This window comes from Oryctolagus cuniculus, chromosome 4 (genome assembly GCF_051225735.1).
Source record: "Oryctolagus cuniculus isolate XC-2025 breed Fujian yellow rabbit chromosome 4, ASM5122573v1, whole genome shotgun sequence".
Taxonomy (NCBI): domain Eukaryota; kingdom Metazoa; phylum Chordata; class Mammalia; order Lagomorpha; family Leporidae; genus Oryctolagus; species Oryctolagus cuniculus.
Window position 1 is genome coordinate 54,893,053 of NC_142870.1, and position 18,832 is coordinate 54,911,884.

Genomic DNA, 18,832 nt, shown 5'->3' on the forward strand with positions numbered 1-18,832 from the left:
AAATAATCTTCCAGTGTAATGCCATTGAAAGAAAGTTCAAAAATAGGCAAAATTCATCTATGGAGACAAAGGTCGGCACGGTAACCTTCTGAAGGGAGTACAAATTGGAAAGGGCATAGGGGAAACCTGTTTGGTGCCAGAGAAGTTCTGTGTCTCCACCTACTAGGTAAACGTTCGTCAGGCTGTGCCTGCAGGAACTGTCTGTTTTGCATGTGTACATACATTATTTACATTTGTGCATGTATAAGTAATGTTTCAGTAAACAACGGCTCCCTTTGACCCAGGAGCTGGATTTTATATCAATATCCATTTGATTTACTAAGAGAACATCCAGCTCGAGCTAGCACATGCCCACGGCCAGCCACCTCACAGGCTGCAGTCAGCCTGTCCCTTGTCCGTGGCCCCGTTTCAGAGCTAGCCTGGAGCTGACAGGCATATTATGAGGGTCATGCTCCATCATCATTGACAGCTGGAGATGCCAGCACATGCCATAGGCAGCAAAGCGCCGAGAAAAACCAGGCAGTGGACTGTGCTTCCTACCCTTAGGCTGTGAGGCACAAGCCCCAGCCATGGCAGGATTAAAAAGCCTCTCAATTTAAAAAGACAAGGGGGAGGGGAATGTGGGCTGCACAATTTATAAATAGACATTGCCCAAGGCTGCCTGATGATGAAGTGGTTGTTTAGTAAATCTTTCTCCTTTAAGGATGCCATTATCAGAGACCATTGAAAAAGACCAGTTTCATTTTGTCTTGGGGGAGCTCCTGCCTTTCACCAGTCCAGCTCTGTTGGGTGCTATTTCCCTCTGTCAGATTTAGGGACAGGCCTTCAAGATTCTGCATCACCTTTGCATGGAGCACAAAGACGAGGATGATGATGATGTATCTTTTGCCAAATGGATGAGCAGCTTCTGGGGGCACAGCTGGAGAGAGGAGGAGGAGAGAGCAGTCCGGGAGCGGCGCCGGCCACGGGACGCCAGTGACAGGAAAGCCTCCCTGCCCTGTCCAGTGAGTTATTGTCATGGAACCAGGGAGAGCTGGCATGGGGAGGGGGCGGGTGGTTCTCTTGGATCATTTTAAAATGCGTCCTTTGGTTTAAAATCGGTACTTGCAAACCTTTTTTGTGTGAATACCCTCAATCATCCCTTTTCTCATTTGATCTGGTCCCTCAAGGGGCCTGGCGTTCATGTGTTAGGTAACGATAACTTCATTTTTAGTAATCTCAGCTATTTTTAGCTGCTGTTCAGAGCTCCTGATAAGCCTCAGATGTGATAGTCTGAGTAGTGTTGTGGATCAACGTGCCTTTTTGAAATACTGAAACAGCCCCAGTACTTCCATGGGCCTCCAAAGAACAAATTCCACGTAACTTCTGATTATTTGGATATACTTTTCCTCTCTGCCTCCCATTTGCTTTCTTGGTGGGAGAGGGAGCCCAGTTCTCCTGCCCTCAGCACTACCACTCAATGGCTAAGCAGGGCACCAGGTGACAGGGAGCAAGATGCCAGCAGGGAAGCCCCTAAGAGGGGCTGAGTGGGCCTGGCCAGGTGTGGTGGCACGGCAGCAGGGGCGGGGAGCAGTTCCTTCTGCTCCACTGCAGTGCTAGCAGGCTCCACGGTAGACACGCAAGTCTGCTGCTTCAGTCACACAGCACGCGCATGGCTGTTCTTTTCCACACACCACTCAGAATCCCCACCACTGGAGACTACTCCTTAAGCCCCCACTCCTGCCAACCCAGAACTGAGAACTGGGGTAATGATTTGATTTTTAGCTCCAGCATTCTCAGGTGCATGATACCTGTCAGGTCTAGTAAGATGCTGTGAGGCAACCTCTTCGACTGCCAGTGATCAGCAAGTTTGAAGAATGAGACCTTCTTTGAGACAAAATATTTTAAAGCAGACCTTTTACCAAGTACATAGTTTGGGAACAAAGGACAAGTCTCAACATTTCTTTGAACTTCAGGTTTCTTAAGAGATAAAGGAGGAAGTTGGACTGGGTGATCCCCAAGCACCTTTCTAGCTTTGACTTTCTAGGATTCTATTGTGAAATAAACACCTGCTTTTCACGCTCTCCATTTTATCTCTGATGTCCCACACTGAGTGAAGCAGCCATAATGTGTGAACCAGGAATATGATTGGTTTCCAGTTTCCAGATATGAAAAACAGCCATAAACAGAAAAGCTGTGCTATGATATTTATTATCCTGTGGCGCCTTGAAGCCACAAAAAATATGAAAACAAAGGAGGAAACATGGCTACAAAATAGTTTTTTTTTTTATTTTTTTTTTATTTTTGACAGGCAGAGTGGACAGTGAGAGAGAGAGACAGAGAGAGAAAGGTCTTCCTTTGCCGTTGGTTCACCCTCCAATGGCTGCCGCTGCAGCCGGCGCACCGCGCTGATCCGATGGCAGGAGCCAGGAGCCAGGTGCTTTTCCTGGTCTCCCATGGGGTGCAGGGCCCAAGCACCTGGGCCATCCTCCACTGCACTCCCTGGCCATAGCAGAGAGCTGGCCTGGAAGAGGGGCAACCGGGACAGAATCCGGCGCCCTGACCGGGACTAGAACCCGGTGTGCCGGCGCCGCAAGGTGGAGGATTAGCCTATTGAGCCACGGCGCCGGCTTACAAAATAGTTTCTTAGATAAACTCGAGCACCTATCAGACTTTGAAAATTTAGATAATCCACCCTCTTTAAAGGATCCACGTTTAGATTGCAAAAATGTTTATGCTAAGCTATTGAGGAGTAACAGAATTTTTGTGCAACACTTTTAAATGGCATTCATATGACATCTTTTTCTGCTTGACCTTGCCTTGAGCACTTGGCTGAATTAACCTGTTCAGATTCCCTGTATCAAAAATGAGTTTCATAATTATCGGACTACCATACAGCAAGTTATGGAGGAAGACACAACATGCAATAAAAATTGCAATCTGACTGAATAGAGAAAGAGAAGCATAGAACATAAATCAGAGGACCCAAGGCGATAGGGGCAGAGCCCCAGTAAAGAGAGTCTCCAATTTTTCCTTCTCTATTTACGCAATTCTATTGTTTAACCAAAACTGTTGAGACCAAGGGATTTCTGAAATAAAAGGGTTTATTAAGCTAGCCAGGAAAAGGAGCAGGTGCTAGAGCAAATTTCTACAACTTAGCAGCAGCAAGCCTAAACAGCAGTTGGAAAAATGTCCAAAGAACCTAGAGCTAAGAGTATTTTTATAAAATTTGGGTAAGGAAAGCATTGCTTACACCGAACCTCTACTAGCTATAGATAAGAGGGGTGGGAGAACATGGGGCCTGCTTTGAGATAGGAGGGCCCTTGAGAAGGAGATCTGACTGTTACTTCTGCACTGCTTGAGGGTACAGGCTGGAACTGGGCACAGGGGCACTCTTGGTTGACCTGGATGCAAGATACATCAAGGTTTCAACATACATCCAGGGACTTCTGTTGTTGTTTTCACCTGCAGCTGTTAATTGGTTAACTTCCTTTATCTTTCCCTCCTGCATCCTCATGCCCTTGGCACTAAATTTAGGACACTTTAGACCATTGTATACCCGCAAAGTGAATCTGTACTTGTGTGCTTAACTTTTTGTGAAGATTCAATGAGTGATTTACATAAAGTGTTTAGAACAGTGTAATGCTTATTATTAATCATGGATGTTGAAAACTGGATTTTTTTTCTAGATACTTTCAGGTGATTATTGCAAACGTTCCAGAGTTTTTCATCTTACTTTCCCTCAATGTCTTTAGTGCGTCTCCTTTTTTTTTTTTTTATTAAAGATTATTTTATTTGAAAGTCCGAGTTACACAAAGAGAGAGAGAAAGAGAGAGAGGTCTTTCATCCGTTGGTTCAACCCCCAATTGGCTGCAATGGCTGGAGCTGCGCTGATCCAAAGTCAGGAGCCAGGAGCTTCTCCAGGTCTCCCACATGGGTGCTGAGACCCAAGACTTGGGCCATCTTCCACTGCTTTCCCAGGCCATAGCAGAGAGTTGGATTGGAAGTGGATCAGCTGGGACTCGAACCGGCACCCATATGGGATGCTGGTACTGCAGGTGGCAGCTTTACCCACTATGCCACAGCTCCAGCCCCTTTAATGCTTCTCTTTAAAGAAAAAATATACTGGGGAGAGAGAGCATGCCCACCCACCGCTTCACTCTCTAAAGGCCCATCTGCGACTGTTGGGGCTAAGCCTATGGCTGGAGCCAGGAGCAGGAAACTCAATCCAAGCTCTTTCATGGATGCCAGCGACTCAACTACTTGAGCCTGCTGCCTCCTAGGGTCTACACGGGCAGGAAGCCGGAATCTGGAGCAACATTTGGAATCGAACCCTAGCACTCTGATACAGGAAGTGGGCATCTTAACCTCTAGGACAAATGCCCACCCTGTAGAGTTTCTGTTTTATATCACTAAGGGGATATTGAAGATAATTGGCAAAAGATACCTGTTCTGTGCTTCTCTCACCATTCATTTACTGAAGCCCTGATCCCTGATGATATTTGGAGACAGGACATCTGGGAGGTAATTAAGGTTAGATGAGATCATGACAGTGCAGTCACAGTCTGATAGGATTAATGCCTTCATGAGAAGAGATACCATAGAATGTGCTTTCTCTCTCTGCCTCTCCCTTTCTCTGTAACCTCCTGCCCCCACTCCTCAACCCTCTGACATACACATTCGGAGAAAAGATCACAAAGGGTGGGTGTCTGGCCTAGCAGTTGACATTGTTGGGAATCCCACATCTCAAATCAGAGAGCCTGAATTTGAGTCCTGACTCTGCCCTCCCTGGATGCCAGCTTCCTGCTAATGCATACTCTGGGATGGCTCAAGATGCTGGGTCTCTGCCACTTATAGAGAACCCAGACTGAGTTCCTGGCTCTTGGCTTTCAGTCTACCTGGCCCTGGCCATTGTGACTATTTGGTGAACGGAACCAGGGCATGGGGGCTCTCTGTCTGTCTGTACTGCCACTCAAATAAATAAATGAAATTTTGTAAGAAAAAGAAGTCAGGTGAGGATACGATGAGAAGACAGCCATATGCAACAAACAGAGCCCTCATCAGGAACAGAGTCACCCAGAATTTCACTCTTGATCTCCTCAGTCTCCAGAACTGAGGAATACATTTCTATTATCTAAGCCACCAAGTGTATGCTTCTTTTTTTATGACAGCCCGAGTTGATTTACATGTGTTCATAATGAGAATGATGTTCAGCCAATAGAGAACATAGTGGGGGAGACATCACTATGAATTTGCTGTCATCTGGGGCTATGAGCTCAGTGGCATGGGGTTTTGATGGGCTCAGTTTGATGACTACAGCTTCTGAATGTGTGAAATGAGTTCTCAGACTCTCCCCTAGCAGAAGACTCCTGGGTCCTGAGACATGGAGTATCATGAACTCCATGGAGGGTCTCCTGATGGCTCCCCTTTGACAGGGTCTTGGTGACAGTTTTGCGTTGATTCACTCCACAACAGTCTGTCAGAGCAATGTGTGTTCATTTCCCAAATGAAAAAAAAAAATTGTTTTGCTGATCAATTTAAAGCATTTCCTTAAAGAACATCAACTGCATGTTATCAATCTGTTCTCTATGACTTCTTTTTTTTTTTTTTTTTTGACAGATAGAATTAGACAGTGAGAGAGAGAGAGAAAGAGAGAAAGGTCTTCCTTCTGTTGGTTCACCCCCTAAATGGCCGCTACGGTCGGAATTTACACCTATCCGAAGCCAGGAGCCAGGTGCTTCCTCCTGGTCTCCCATGGGGGTACAGGAGCCCAAGCACTTGGGCCATCCTCCACTGCCCTCCCGGGCCACAGCAGAGAGCTGGACTGGAAGAGAGCAACCAGGACTAGAACCCGGCACCCATATGGGATGCCAGTGCCGCAGGCGGAGGATTAACCAAGTGAGCCATGGCTCTTGCCCCTCTCTACGACTTCTAAAAGAGCTACCTTTTACCAGTTGAACACTTGGATGTTTGTTTTGCCTGATGCTGTTTGCATGCATAGCTAGTCAACTCATTGGCTCTGATGGTAGCTTCAGATCATTATAAAATATTCCTCATATAACATTATTTTAGACCAATTCCTAAAGACCTGCAAGTTATTATTACTTTTGTAATAGAATTTTGTTAAAATTGTTCTTGCTGTTGATGCTAAAAGTCATGTTTCCAGGGAGTTGCTGCTGTTGAGGATAAAAAGCTTAGGATCGCAAATCCGGGAATGAGATGTGACATGCTTAGACATGTCACTTTGTCTCTCCAATAAAGTCACTACTCAGGGAAATCTCAGGCAAGTCACTTAGCCCCACTGAGATTCGCTGTCCTCTTCTCTAAAAGGGAAAAGGATGAGGGGCCGGCGCTGTGGCTCACTTGGTTAATCCTCTGCCTGCGGCACTGGCATCCCATATGGGCACCAGTTCCTGTCCCGGTTGCTCCTCTTCCAGTCCAGCTCTCTGCTGTGGCCCAGGAAGACAGTGGAGGATGGCCCAAGTGCTTGGACCCTGCACCCGCATGGGAGACCAGGAAGAAGCACCTGGCTCCTGGCTTTGGATCGGCGCAGTGCCAGCAGTAGCGGCCATTTGGGGAGTGAACCAATGGAAGCAAGACCTTTCTCTCTGTCTCTCTCTCACTGCCTATAACTCTACCTGTCAAATAAATAAATAAATAAAAAAGGGAAAAGGATGAGCCTGCTGTAGACTTTGTTCTGGGGTTACAGATCAAGAGTCTGGTTCCCTGAGTGCTCTACTACTCAGGTCTTACTATCCCAGCACCTGAATCTTTCTCCGCAGAGTGTCTCAGTTGCTGTCAGTCATTCGCTTGACAGCAAGAGGGGTACAACCTGAGGGTGACTGCAATTAATGTCAGTGTAAAGAACATCAAGACAATAACACGATCACCCTCCCCCCCCCCATTCCTTTTAGGCTTTATTGACACTTAAAAAAGAAGACTTTGGGGAGGTCGGGTGGGGGAGGGGAGCAGTTTTAGAGCCCCAGCAATACTGAGCAGAAGATCCAGAGATTTCCTGCTTACTCCTTACCTCCACACAGCACAGCCTTCCCTATTATCAACCTCCTGGACCTCAGTGGTCCATCTGTCACAATGGATGGACTCACTGAGGTCGCATCATCACCTGGAGTCCAGACTCCTTTAGGGTTCACTCTTGGTGTTGCACCTTTACGGATTGGGACAAATGCATAATGGCACATCTCCTTCATTATAGCAGCAGACAGAATAGTTTTATTGTCCTCAAAGCCACTTTCTCTTTAAATGAGAACGTAAGACGTGGGGCCACTCTTTGACCGAGATTCTTGTTCTGGGGTCACAGTCGAAGCAGCTATGCTGCTTAGAACATTCCTGTGCAGTCAGATTTTGTGCACCAGGCAGTCACTGCATGGACAGGCAGTGCCCTGTGTACACTGTGGCCTTGTGGGCCAGGAGCCCAGGGTGAGCTCAGCGTGAGAAGACCCTGAGTCAGAGCCTGCTTCAAAGAGTGGGAGAGAGATGTACAAGCCTATTTAAAGCTATTTACAACAGTTTTTCATGACTTCTGGAGATGACTTATGTTAAGTGGTTGCACAGCTTGTGAACATTTTTGAAAGGGAGCCCTTTTCCTTGTAACCAATTGGACGTCACTCTTAAGCCCACTCTGCACAATGTCTTTCACCAGAGCAAAGAGGCAAACTGAAACATCTATCTGATATAAAGAGCCATGAAGTCTATGTTTATATTGTAAGCAAAACTCTTGGCAATTCTTTTCAGGCTCCCAGATGGATGAGGATATTCGAACAAACATCTGCATTTCACTCTCAGTCTCAACTTTTAAAAATATTATTTTGTTCTGATAATATAATATGTGATCATTGTGGGAAACTAGAGAAATATTAAAAAGGAGAGGGAAGAAAATGATCCCGTGTCACAGAGAAAGTCTTTGCCACAGCTGGAGTGTTTTCATGTTGTGGAGCTTGAGATACCACCCTACTTCAAATCCCTCAGAGCCTCCCCAGTCCCACCCTCTTCCTTCCTCCTAGGCGCTCTGCACTCCCCCAGCCCTACTAAGCCTTCCATTTCAGTCTCCTAATGAACCCCCTGTTCATCCTTTAGATGGTCGTCTAATCATCACACATTTGCAGAAGTCTCTCCTCATCTTTCCAGACCCCTCAACACCTATTTATTTATTTATTTTAATTTTTGACAGAGTGGACAGTGAGAGAGAGAGACAGAAAGGTCTTCCTTTGCCGTTGGTTCACCCTCCAATGGCCGCCATGGCCGGTGCGCTGCGGCCGGATCCGAAGCCAGGAGCCAGGTGCTTCTCCTGGTCTCCCATGGGGTGCAGGGCCCAAGTACTTGGGCCATCCTCCACTGCACTCCCTGGCCACAGCAGAGAGCTGGCCTGGAAGAGGGGCAACCAGGACAGAATCTGGTGCCCCAACCTGGACTAGAACCCTGTGTGCTGATGCCGCAGGCGGAGGATTAGCCTATTGAGCCACGGCGCTGGCCCCTCACCACCCATTCAAATATAGCGTACTTCAAAAAGTTTGTGGAAAATAGAACTAAAAGATGAGTTTGCTGTGTTGCAAAAGAAAACAAAACACAAACAAAAAACCAATAAACACTGAAATCAATGCATACATAGGGTCTTTAAAAAGTTTATGGAAAATGTGCATTATGAAACTCTGCATGGATTTCGATTTTTTTTTTTTTGCACCAAGAAAACCATAGCTTTTAATTCCATGTTGCACTAACTTCTTGAAGTGCCATCATCCAAAGTTTAACCCTGTTTGGCCTCTCATTGCAGCTTGAACTTTGCTGTCATAGCATTGAGCCAAGGACATAGGCCTTTGCCCTATTTTTTAATACTGGGTCTCAGTAGACAAAACTTCAAATCTTCTGACATATATTTCCAAAAGCTTGCTTTCTTTGTTTCAAGGTTGATTTTTGTATATTTGAAAGGCATAATGACAGAGAGAGAAGGAGAGAGAGAGAAAGAGAGAGAGAGAGAAAGAGAGAGAGAGAGAGAGAACTCCTACCTGCTAGTTCATTCTCCAGATTGGCACAAAGGCCAAGTCTGGGCCAGACCGAAATCAGGAGCCAGGAGCTTCTTCCCTGTCTCCCACCTTGGTAGCAGGGGCCCAAGCACATGGGCCATCTTCCACTGCTTTTCTCTCTCTTTCTTTCTTTCTTTCTTTCTTTCTTTCTTTCTTTCTTTCTTTCTTTCTTTCTTTCTTTTTCTTCCTTCCTTCCTTCCTTCCTTCCTTCCTTCCTTCCTTCCTTCCTCCCTCCCTCCCTCCCTCCCTTCCTTCCTTCCTTTCTCTCTCTCTCTCTCTCTCTCTCTCTCTCTCTCTCTCTGTGTGTGTCTCTCTTTTTAAAAGGTTTTTATTTCATAAATAAAAATTTTGTAAGTACAGCTTTTGGATATAGTGGTTCTTCCCCCCATACCTGCCCTCCCACCCCCACTCCCATCCCACTTCCTACTCCCTCTCCCATCCCATTCTTTTTTTTTTCTTTTAAAGATTTATTTATTTATTTGAAAGTCAGAGTTACACACAGACAGAAGAAAAGGCAGAGAGAGAGAGAGAGAGAGAGAGAGATTGATTGATTGATTGATTATGGTCTGCAACAGCCGGAACTGTACCAGTCAGAAACCAGGAGCTAGGAGCTTCTTCCAGATTTCCCACACAGGTGCAGGGGCCCAAGGACTTGGGCCATCTTCTACTGCTTTCCCAGGCCATAGCAGAGAGCTGTATTGGAAATGGAGCAGCCAGGTCTCAAATTGGTGCCCATAATGGAATGCTGGCACTTTAGATGGCAGCCTTACCCGCTACGCCACAGCACCGGCCTCTCTCATTCCATTCTTCATTAAGATTCATTTTAATTATCTTTATATACAGAAGATCAGCTCTATACTAAGTAAAGATTTCAACAGTTTGCATCCACACAGACACACAAAGTATAAAGCACTGTTTGAAGACTAGTTTTACTGTTAATCTCATAGTACATCTCATTAAGGACAGAGGTCCTACTTGGGGAGCAAGTGCACAGTGACTCCTGTTGCTGATATAACAATTGACAGTCTTATTTATGATGTCAGTGATCACCCATAGCTCTTGTCATGAGCTGCCAAGGCTATGGAAGCCTTTTGAATCCACAGACTCTGTCAGTATTTAGACAGGGCCATAATCAAAGTGGAAGTTCTCTCCTCCCTTCAGAGAAAGGTACTTCTTCTTTGATGGCCCATTCCTTCCGCTGTGAGAACAGAGGTTTTTCTTTTGGGTAATTTTTTGCCACAGTGTCTTGGCTTTCCATGCCTGAAATGCTCTCAGGGGCTTTTTAGCCAGATCCCTATGCCTTAAGGGCTGATTCTGAGGCCAGAGTGCTGTTTAGGGCATTTTTGTCATTCTATGAGTCTGCTGTGTAGCCAGCTTCCCATGTTGGATTATTCTCCCCTTTTTAATTTTATCTATTACTATTAGCAGACACTTATTCCTATCTTTATGATCAGTTATGCAGTTAAAATGATCACTTTAACTAGTAAGATCTTCCACTGTTTTCCCCAGGCAATTAGCAGAGAGCTGGATTAGAAGTGAAGTAGCCATGGGATGCCAGCATTGCATGCAGCAGCTTTACCCACTATGTCACAACACTGGCACCTATCATTGACTTCTAACTGGCATAATAAACATTTTTTTGCCATTTGATATTTTTTCTTTCATTCTTTATACATACATTCATTCAACATATATTTAGTGAACTCATGCTAGAACTAAGGCAAAGTTCTTTGGGCCAGCTCCCTTCTAACCCTTGGTGGAATGGAGTTTACAGTCCAATGGAGGAGAGACACTGGACAAAATTATCTATGTTATAGATCACAGCTGGGATAAGTATCACAAAGGAGAAATGGGATATCCCAGGAGAGTATCTGCTACTGGCCCGAACCAATCAGTGGTGGGGACAGCTCTTTGCAGAAATACAGTTTCCCCAGTGACTGAGGCATGATTAGCCATTGAGGAGGTGAGGAGGTGAAGAGGTAGGGTTGGAGATGAGATCACAGGCAGGGAGCACTATTCACATCAGTGCTGTGCTGGCCAGGAGGCTGTCACTGAGCGTTGAGGTGCAAAATGAAAAAGGTCATCAGGTATGAATTTGCTGTTGCTGTTTTAACCATTCTTCCTGTTGTAGGAACAGTGAAATAAAGGGAATGGGAGTGGGTACAGGGTAGCCACTGTTGGGAAACTACTACTATAATCTGGGTAAAAGATAATGATGATTTCTACCAGCATACCAATAGTGCTGTTGGAGGGAGTGGATAATTTTGAGATATGTTTGAGAAGTAAAAACAGCTGACTTGACCTTTGAATCATCTGAGTTAGGGGCATTGGAGGAGTGGGACTGAGAAGGAAAGATTTGGACAAGTGAGGCTGTGTGCCCCTGGGATATACAGAAGAGAAGCAGAATGGGCAGAAGCTCAGAGTAGAAGTCTGGGCTAATGATACAAATTAGGAAAAATCAGATTATAGCTAGAAATTGAAGCCCAGGGATGAGATATTTAGGGGCATGGTGTCAACTGAGAAAGGAAAGGAAGGTAAGGAAGCCTGGTCTAGAACTTTGAGGAACTCCACCAGTTATGAGCAGATAAGAGTAAGAAGTGACCAAATATGTCCAAATCAAGTGGCAGAACAATCAAAGACAAGGCAAGAAGGTGCGTTGGTAACAGACAAGGAAAAAGAGTTTTTCCAGAAGGGTCCCTGGAACAATAGTTTAATGCTATTATTAAAACAGAGACTAAAAAGTGCACATAATTCAATAGTACAGAGACCAATATCCCGATCAAAATTAGTTATGGGTGCAAAAGTTATAGTGGAGTGGGTTTGGGAGTAAGAGAAGTTGAGAGAGCAAGTGTCATAATTCTTTCAAGGAGTTTGACTTCCCTGGACTGTCTGTTCCTTTGCTTATTTTCCAATTGTGATTTTAACATTGATATTATTGTATTACATGACCTTTATGGCTGTATCATATAATATTTACTTATTTATTTTCAGAATATTTATTTTTTTTATTAGACATGTGGAGTTATAGACAGTGAGAAAGAGACAGAGAGAAAAGTCTTCCTTCCGTTGGTTCACCCCCCAAATGACCGCTATGGCCAATCTAAAGCCAGGAGCCAGGTGCTTCTTCCTGGTCCCCCATGTGGATGCAGGGTCCCAAGCACATGGGCCATCCTCCACTGCCTTCCCGGGCCACAGCAGAGAGCTGGACTGGAAGAGGAGCCACCGGGACTAGAACCGGTGCCCATATGGGATGCCAATGCCGCAGGTGGAGGATTAACCAAGTGAGCCATGGTGCTGGCCCCTGTTTATATTACTTTTGATACATCATTACTTCATTTTTATAGTTAAGTAGTTTTTCCTTATTACTTTTTCCATTGCTCTTTTGCTTAGAAATCTTTCTGTATATAGCAGTTACATATTCAAGTTTATATTATTCCTTATATATATATGTATATATATATATTTTTTTGATAGGCAGAGTGAACAGTGAGAGAGAGAGACAGAGAGAAAGGTCTTCCTTTGCCGTTGGTTCACCCTCCAATGGCCACCGTGGCCGGCGCACTGCGCTGATCCAAAGGCAGGAGCCAGGTGCTTCTCAATGCGGGTGCAGGGCCCAGTGACCTGGGCCATCCTCCACTGCACTCCCGGGCCATAGCAGAGAGCTGGCCTGGAAGAGGGGCAACCAGGACAGAATCCGGCACCCCGACCGGGACTAGAACCCGGTGTGCCGGCGCCGCTAGGTGGAGGATTAGCCTATTGAGCCACAGCGCCGGCTCTCCTTTTATATTTTTTATTTATTTGAGAGGTCAAGAGACAGAGCTCCTATCCACTGATTCACTCCTTAAATGTCCACAACAGCTAGGGCTGGATTGAGGCTAGTGCCAGAAGCTGAGAATTCAATCCAGATCTCCCATGTGGTTGGCAGGGACCCAATTGCTTGAACCATCATTGTTGCCTCCAGGGTCTGCATTGGTGGGAAGCTGGAGTAAGGTGCTGGAGTTGGGTATTGGAACCCAGGCACTTGATATGGGATTATTTCTCAAACATTAAAATAAATTTGTTGGGGGCTGGTGCTGTGGCTTAGCGGGTAAAGCCGGCACCTGCAGTGCCAGCATCCCAAATGGGTGCTGGTTTGAGTCCCAGCTGCTCCAGATCAGATCCAGCTCTCTGCTGTGGACTGTGAAAACAGTAGAAGATGGCTCAAGTCCTGGAGCCCCTGCACCCATGTGGGAGACCTGGAAGAAGCTCCTGGCTCCTGGCTTTGGATCTGTGCAGCTCTGGCCATTGCAGCCAATTGGGGAGTGAACCAGTGGATGGAAGACCTCTCTCTCTCTCTTATTCTCTCTCTCTGCCTTTCCTTCTCTCTCTGTGTGTAATTCTGACTTTCAAATAAGTAAGTAAATCTTTAAAAAAATTAAATTTGTTATGTTATGTAATAAATTTGTCACTCAATGTTTCATAAAAAATTTTTAAAAATCCTTATGCAATTTATTTTTTCATGTCAATTTAAGGTAGAGTAGAAACCAGTAAAGCTGGTTCAAGTTGATGTTTTAAGCAATTGACTACAGCCTCATTGTATGAGGAAGGCCTACAGATCAAGAAGATAAAATTTGAGTTCCTCAGAAGATTTGCTTAGTTAGGAGTTTGTATTCTGCCTCTGTGCTAATATTATAAGTCTTTTATTTATATTATGAATTTTTAATCTTGTATTCCCAGTTTCCTGCTCTTCCCCGAATGACATCATCTGACCACCATCCCAGAAGGCATTCTCACGAGGACCAGGAATTCCGATGTCGTACCCACATGCGTGATTACAGAAAATGCTCCGGGGATGGGTCATTCAAGGAACCACTGGAACCGAAAGGAAGGTCTCATTCCAAAATTCAGGAATTTTCGGAGTCCTTTGAACAACAACTGTGCTTTAGAACTAAACGTTCTGTCTCTTTGGTATGTAACAGAGCTATTGAATCTTTAAGCCCACGTGTAAAAGGAAACCCAACAGGTGCATGCTTCTCAAGTGTGAGGAGAACAAATCTAACTTCTTCATTCACAGCTTGATGATGAGCTCTCTGGAAAATGACAGCTAGTTTAAGACAGCCCCATGAACACAGTATCTTTAGTGGTTATTTTTGTTGAAGACATCTGGTGTAGGACGAATTCCCAGAGGACCACATGAGGAATGCTTTTATTACCAAAGTCCTCCAGTTCTTGGGCCTGTTTTCATCCACCTCAGTATAAATAACTGTCATGCATTCTCATTTTACTATTTGAAGAAGACAAAAAACATCTCTGATTGTGTTGTGTTCCCCTGTGTCGCTCCCCGTCTTCGTGGAGGAATGACACAGGACCCTGCGCTGTTCTTTCGTCTGCTCGGCCCTCCCCGGGTTTGCTGCTGGTTCTTCCCGGCTTGGCTACCGTCCCTTCCACCTCCGTGGAAGGGCGGTTCCCCCTGCCACATTCCCCACTTCCGCGGGGGAGCGGCACACCACCGGCTGGCTCTCTCGGGGGCTGCACAGGTGTTCCCTCAGATGTTCCCCCTAGATGTTCCCCTTAGATGTTCCTGGTGCATGCCGTCTCTCTCCTCCTTTATAGTCCTCCTCTGCCAATCCCAACTCGGCTGCCCACACGCCGAGTACGCTGCTCTCCTCCAATCAGGAGCAGGTCCTGCTGTTTATTGGTTGAACTGGAGGCAGCTGCGTAGAAGCTGTTTTCTCCTCTCCCAGCGCCATATTGTGGGAGAGCAGATGCATAGAATAAGTCTTAATTCCAGTAACTCAGTCTAGTCCGGGTTGCTCCCCACACCCTGCACTTAAAAATAATAATAATAATAATAATAATAATAATAATAATAAAATACAGAGAGGGGACTCTCCTGACACTGTGGTCAGAATCCAGGGATAGGAGTAGTCCATGTGCTCACAGTTCCTCTTGGGAGCCTCAGGAAAGCACAGGGAGAGGAGAGGAATGGAACAGGGGAGTCAAGAAACTCCACTGATGATGTCAAAATGGATACACAAACTCTGCAAAATGCTCACTGATACTGAATGGAGGTGAGCAAAATACTTTTTTGTAGATTTTTTTTCCTTTTTGCTTTATTTTGCAACCCAGGAATAATAATATGCTACTATCATGTAGTAGGTAAAGCAAATACTTAATTTTTTATTTTTTATCTTTTTAAAGATTTTATTTATTTATTTGAGAGGTAGAGTTACAGAGAGAGGGAAGGACAGAAAGAAAGGTTTTCCATCCACTGGTTCACTTTCCAGATGGTCAAAACAGCCAGAGCTTTGCAGAGCCAAAGTAAGGAGCCAGGAGCTTCGTCCTGGTCTCCCACGTGGATGCAGGGGCCCAAGCACTTGGGCCATCTTCCACTGCTTTCCCAGGCCATAGCAGAGAGCTGGATTGGGAGTGGAGCAGCCAGGTCATGAACCAGCACCTATATGGGATGCTGGCACTGCAGGCGGCGGCTTTACCTGCTACACCACAGTGCCAGCCCCTAATCAGTAAATTTTAAAGTCAGGTATATTATCTGTTGTTTAGGGTCCAAATGTATACTAATATATAGATTTCGGTTTTACATGTTTTAGCATCAAAAATAACTAGAAACTACTTCTGTGGTCTAATTGGGACCAACAAAATTAAATTCCTTGTATTTAAAAAAATCAGTTGACTCATGATAATTTTATTTTTATTTTTAAAAAAGACTTATTTATTTGAAAGGCAGTTACAGGAGAGAAGGTGAGAGAGAAAGGGAGAGAGCGCGCGCGCGCACACACACACACACACACACACAGAGTCTTCCATCCACTGGTTCACTCCCCAAATGGGTGCAATAGCCAGGGCTGGGCCAGTCTGAAGTTAGGAGCCAGGAGCTTCATCTGGGTCTCCCACATGGGGCCCAAGCACTTGGGCCATCCTCCACTGCTTTCCCAGTTACATTAGCACGGAGCTAGATTGGAAGTGAAGCAGTTGGAACTTGAACTGGAACCCGTATGGGATGCCAGTGTTGCAGGTGGCAGCTTAATCCACTATGCCACAACACCGGCCCTGACTTATAATAATTTTCACATTTTGTTTTTAAATAATGAGTAAGAAAATATATTAACAGATCATTATTTCAGAGCATTTCTCAGATAGTGCTTATTTTCAATAAGGGAAAAGCCAAACTGGAGGTAATCATCACTATATCACCACTGCATTTTCTTTATTAGATTGCTCTGATAAGTACTAGAGACATCCATGACTGCTAAATATGAATTTTGATCAAATGAATGCATGTGATGGAGCTAGTGAGCTTCATTGGCAGTCCAATTTTTAATTTATTCGTAACTTGTATTTCAGCTTCATTGTGTGTTTTGCTTTCTGACTTTAATCAGTGGACAATTATGGATGGGAAGGAGAAATCTAGGTCCAAAACAGAAGAGTAGCAGATACCACTGCAGTCATCAGATAGTTCCATGACTCACAAGGCTGAGTCGTGACCTGCTCTTGTGGCTGCCATTCACCATTACCTATGTTCACTGGATAGACACTCCCATTGTTCCCAAAAGTTTCCAATTCAAATAAGGGAGGAATAATGATTTTGCTTACTTATTTATTTTTAAAGTGTATTTTCATTGTACTTGAGAGCCAGAGACAGAGAGACAGAGAAATCTATCACTCCCCAAATGCTCACTGTACATAGGGTCTGAGCCAGGCCAAAGCCAGGAGGCTGGAACTCACTCCAGTTCTGCCAGTTGGGTGGCAGGGACCCAAATATTTGAGTCATCACCTGCTGCCTCCCAAGATGCACATCTGTAGGAGGCTGGATCAGTAGAAGTGGAGCAGCAGGGACTAGGCATTCTGATATGGGATGTAAGCATCCCAAGTAGTGGATTAACTATGGCACCAAATACCCACCCCTACTTATTTATATTTTATTTATTTCTCAAGATTTATTTATTTATTTGAAAGTCAGAGAGGAGGAGGAGAGAAGGAAGAGGGGGGAGAGAGAAAGAGAAGGAGAGAGAGAGAGAGAGAGATCTTCCATGTGCTGGTTAACTCCCCAGATGGCTGCAATGGCAAGGGTAGGGCCAGGCAAAGCCAGGAGCCAGGAGCTTCATCTAGGTCTCCCATGTGGGTGGCATGGGCTCAGAGAGTTGGACTGCCTTCTGCTGCTCCCAGGCCATTAGCAGGGAGCTAGATTGGAAGTGGAGCAGCTGGGACTTGAGCCAGTGCCCTTTGAGATGTCAGTGTCACAGACGATGGCTTTTCCTGCTGTGCCACCATGTTGACTCCTACTTGTTTTTAAAAATAAACAGAAGTGGGGCCAGCGCTGTGGTGTAGCAGGGAAAGCCACCACCTGCAGTGCGGGCATCCCATATAGGCGCTGGTTCAAGACCCGGCTGCTCCACTCCCAATCCAGCTCTCTGCTATGGCCTGGGAAAGCAGTGGAGGATGGCCCAAGTGCTTGGGCCCTGCATCCACATGGGAGACCAGGATGAAACTTCTGGCTCCTGGCTTTGGATCAGACAGCTCTGGCCCTGCTCCCTCTACTCCTTTTCTCTATGATTGTAGATCTATCTATCTCTAGATCTAGATCTAGATCTAGATCTAGATCTAGATCTAGATATAGATATAGAGATAGATAGATATATAGATATATAGATTGTTCATCTATTACCGAAAGCTACATCTGAATGCTGAATGCTCAGGGCTCTCCTCTTGTCTGATTCTTCATTGAAACCAGAGCATACCCTTCTGCGTGTGCATTTCTACCCCTTTCTCAACCTTCTCTTTCAGGGCCCTGAGAGCCGAAAGGAGAGAAATGAAAGAGAATGTCTGAAGATGGAAGTGAGATCCCGAAAGAAAGTGGAGGAAAGAAGGAACTCTATGAAGGAAGAACACAGAGAAGCGTACATGGCCCCTCTGATGGAAAAAGGGCCTGAATAGTACTTAGCTTCTAGATCACGATGACAGGTCTGCAGGGTTTTTTGAGCCTCAGGACTCCCTTTCGGGATGCCTAGGCGGCAGCTGTGAAAGGTCTCTGCAGATGCTAATGACTGAGGGGGGCGGTTGGTACAGCTGCTCCTCAAGGTGACGTGCAACACCCTGTACCTGCTTCTGGTGTCTCAGCTGAGGGTGTAATCTGCTTTCTTGCCCTTTTATGGGAATAAAAATAATACAAGCTATTTTAATAGAATAAAGTAATTTTTGGAGAATGCAAAAAAAGGTAAAGAGCCACCCACACATCCTCTTGATGAATCCTTTTACCATGTACATCAAACTCGCAAATTGTCTTAATAAAAGCCATTGATGTAACTCTAAGTTTGCTTCCTTACTATAAGTCATTATGTAAATATGTCTAATGGCCATCATTTAAGGAGAACTGATAATTAAGTAGCCAAGTACTATGCTGAATGTTTTAATGCATTACCTAAAATAAGTCTTACCATGCTGAGGTGGGATTTTTTTATTCATCAGAGTTCTCCAGAGAGGCAGACCAATAGAACAGATAAAAAATAGAGAGATGAGGAAAGGGACCTTTAGTGGAGTTAAGCTGAAAAGTCAAAAATAGGCTATCTGCAAGCTGGAGAACTAGAGGAACTGGTGCATGGCTCAATCCAGGTCCAAAAGCCTCAGAATCAGGGAAACCAATTCTATAACTCAGTCCAAGGCCAAAGGCAGGGAGGTGGGAGGGAAGAGCACTAGTATAAGACCCTGGGAACAGAACTTGGAGAGCTGACGTCCAAGAGCAGGAGGAGGTGTCCCAGATCCAGGGTAGGGTTTACCTTTCCTCTGCTTGTGGTTCTATCTAGAACCTCAGCCAATTGGGT

At 45.2% G+C, this 18,832-nt stretch overlaps 1 protein-coding gene across 1 annotated transcript; it reads left to right on the forward strand.

The window, feature by feature from the left end:
- The first annotated feature begins 501 nt into the window (after positions 1-501).
- Positions 502-18,317, forward strand: LNP1 (leukemia NUP98 fusion partner 1). The gene is made up of 3 exons (XM_002716737.6): positions 502-1,004; positions 13,734-13,964; positions 17,799-18,317. The coding sequence occupies exons 1-3, from the start codon at positions 849-851 to the stop codon at positions 17,946-17,948; spliced, it is 537 nt and encodes a 178-aa protein (XP_002716783.1). The 5' UTR covers positions 502-848; the 3' UTR covers positions 17,949-18,317.
- Positions 18,318-18,832: the final 515 nt, after the last annotated feature.

Excerpts from the sequence above, each read along its gene's own strand:
- LNP1 (XM_002716737.6), top strand. The coding sequence starts at position 849 with ATGGAGCACAAAGACGAGGATGATGATGATGTATCTTTTGCCAAATGG. Across the intron at positions 1,005-13,733 it reads AAGCCTCCCTGCCCTGTCCA|TTTCCTGCTCTTCCCCGAAT; the intron begins GTGAGTTATTGT and ends TTGTATTCCCAG. Across the intron at positions 13,965-17,798 it reads CTAAACGTTCTGTCTCTTTG|GGCCCTGAGAGCCGAAAGGA; the intron begins GTATGTAACAGA and ends CTTCTCTTTCAG.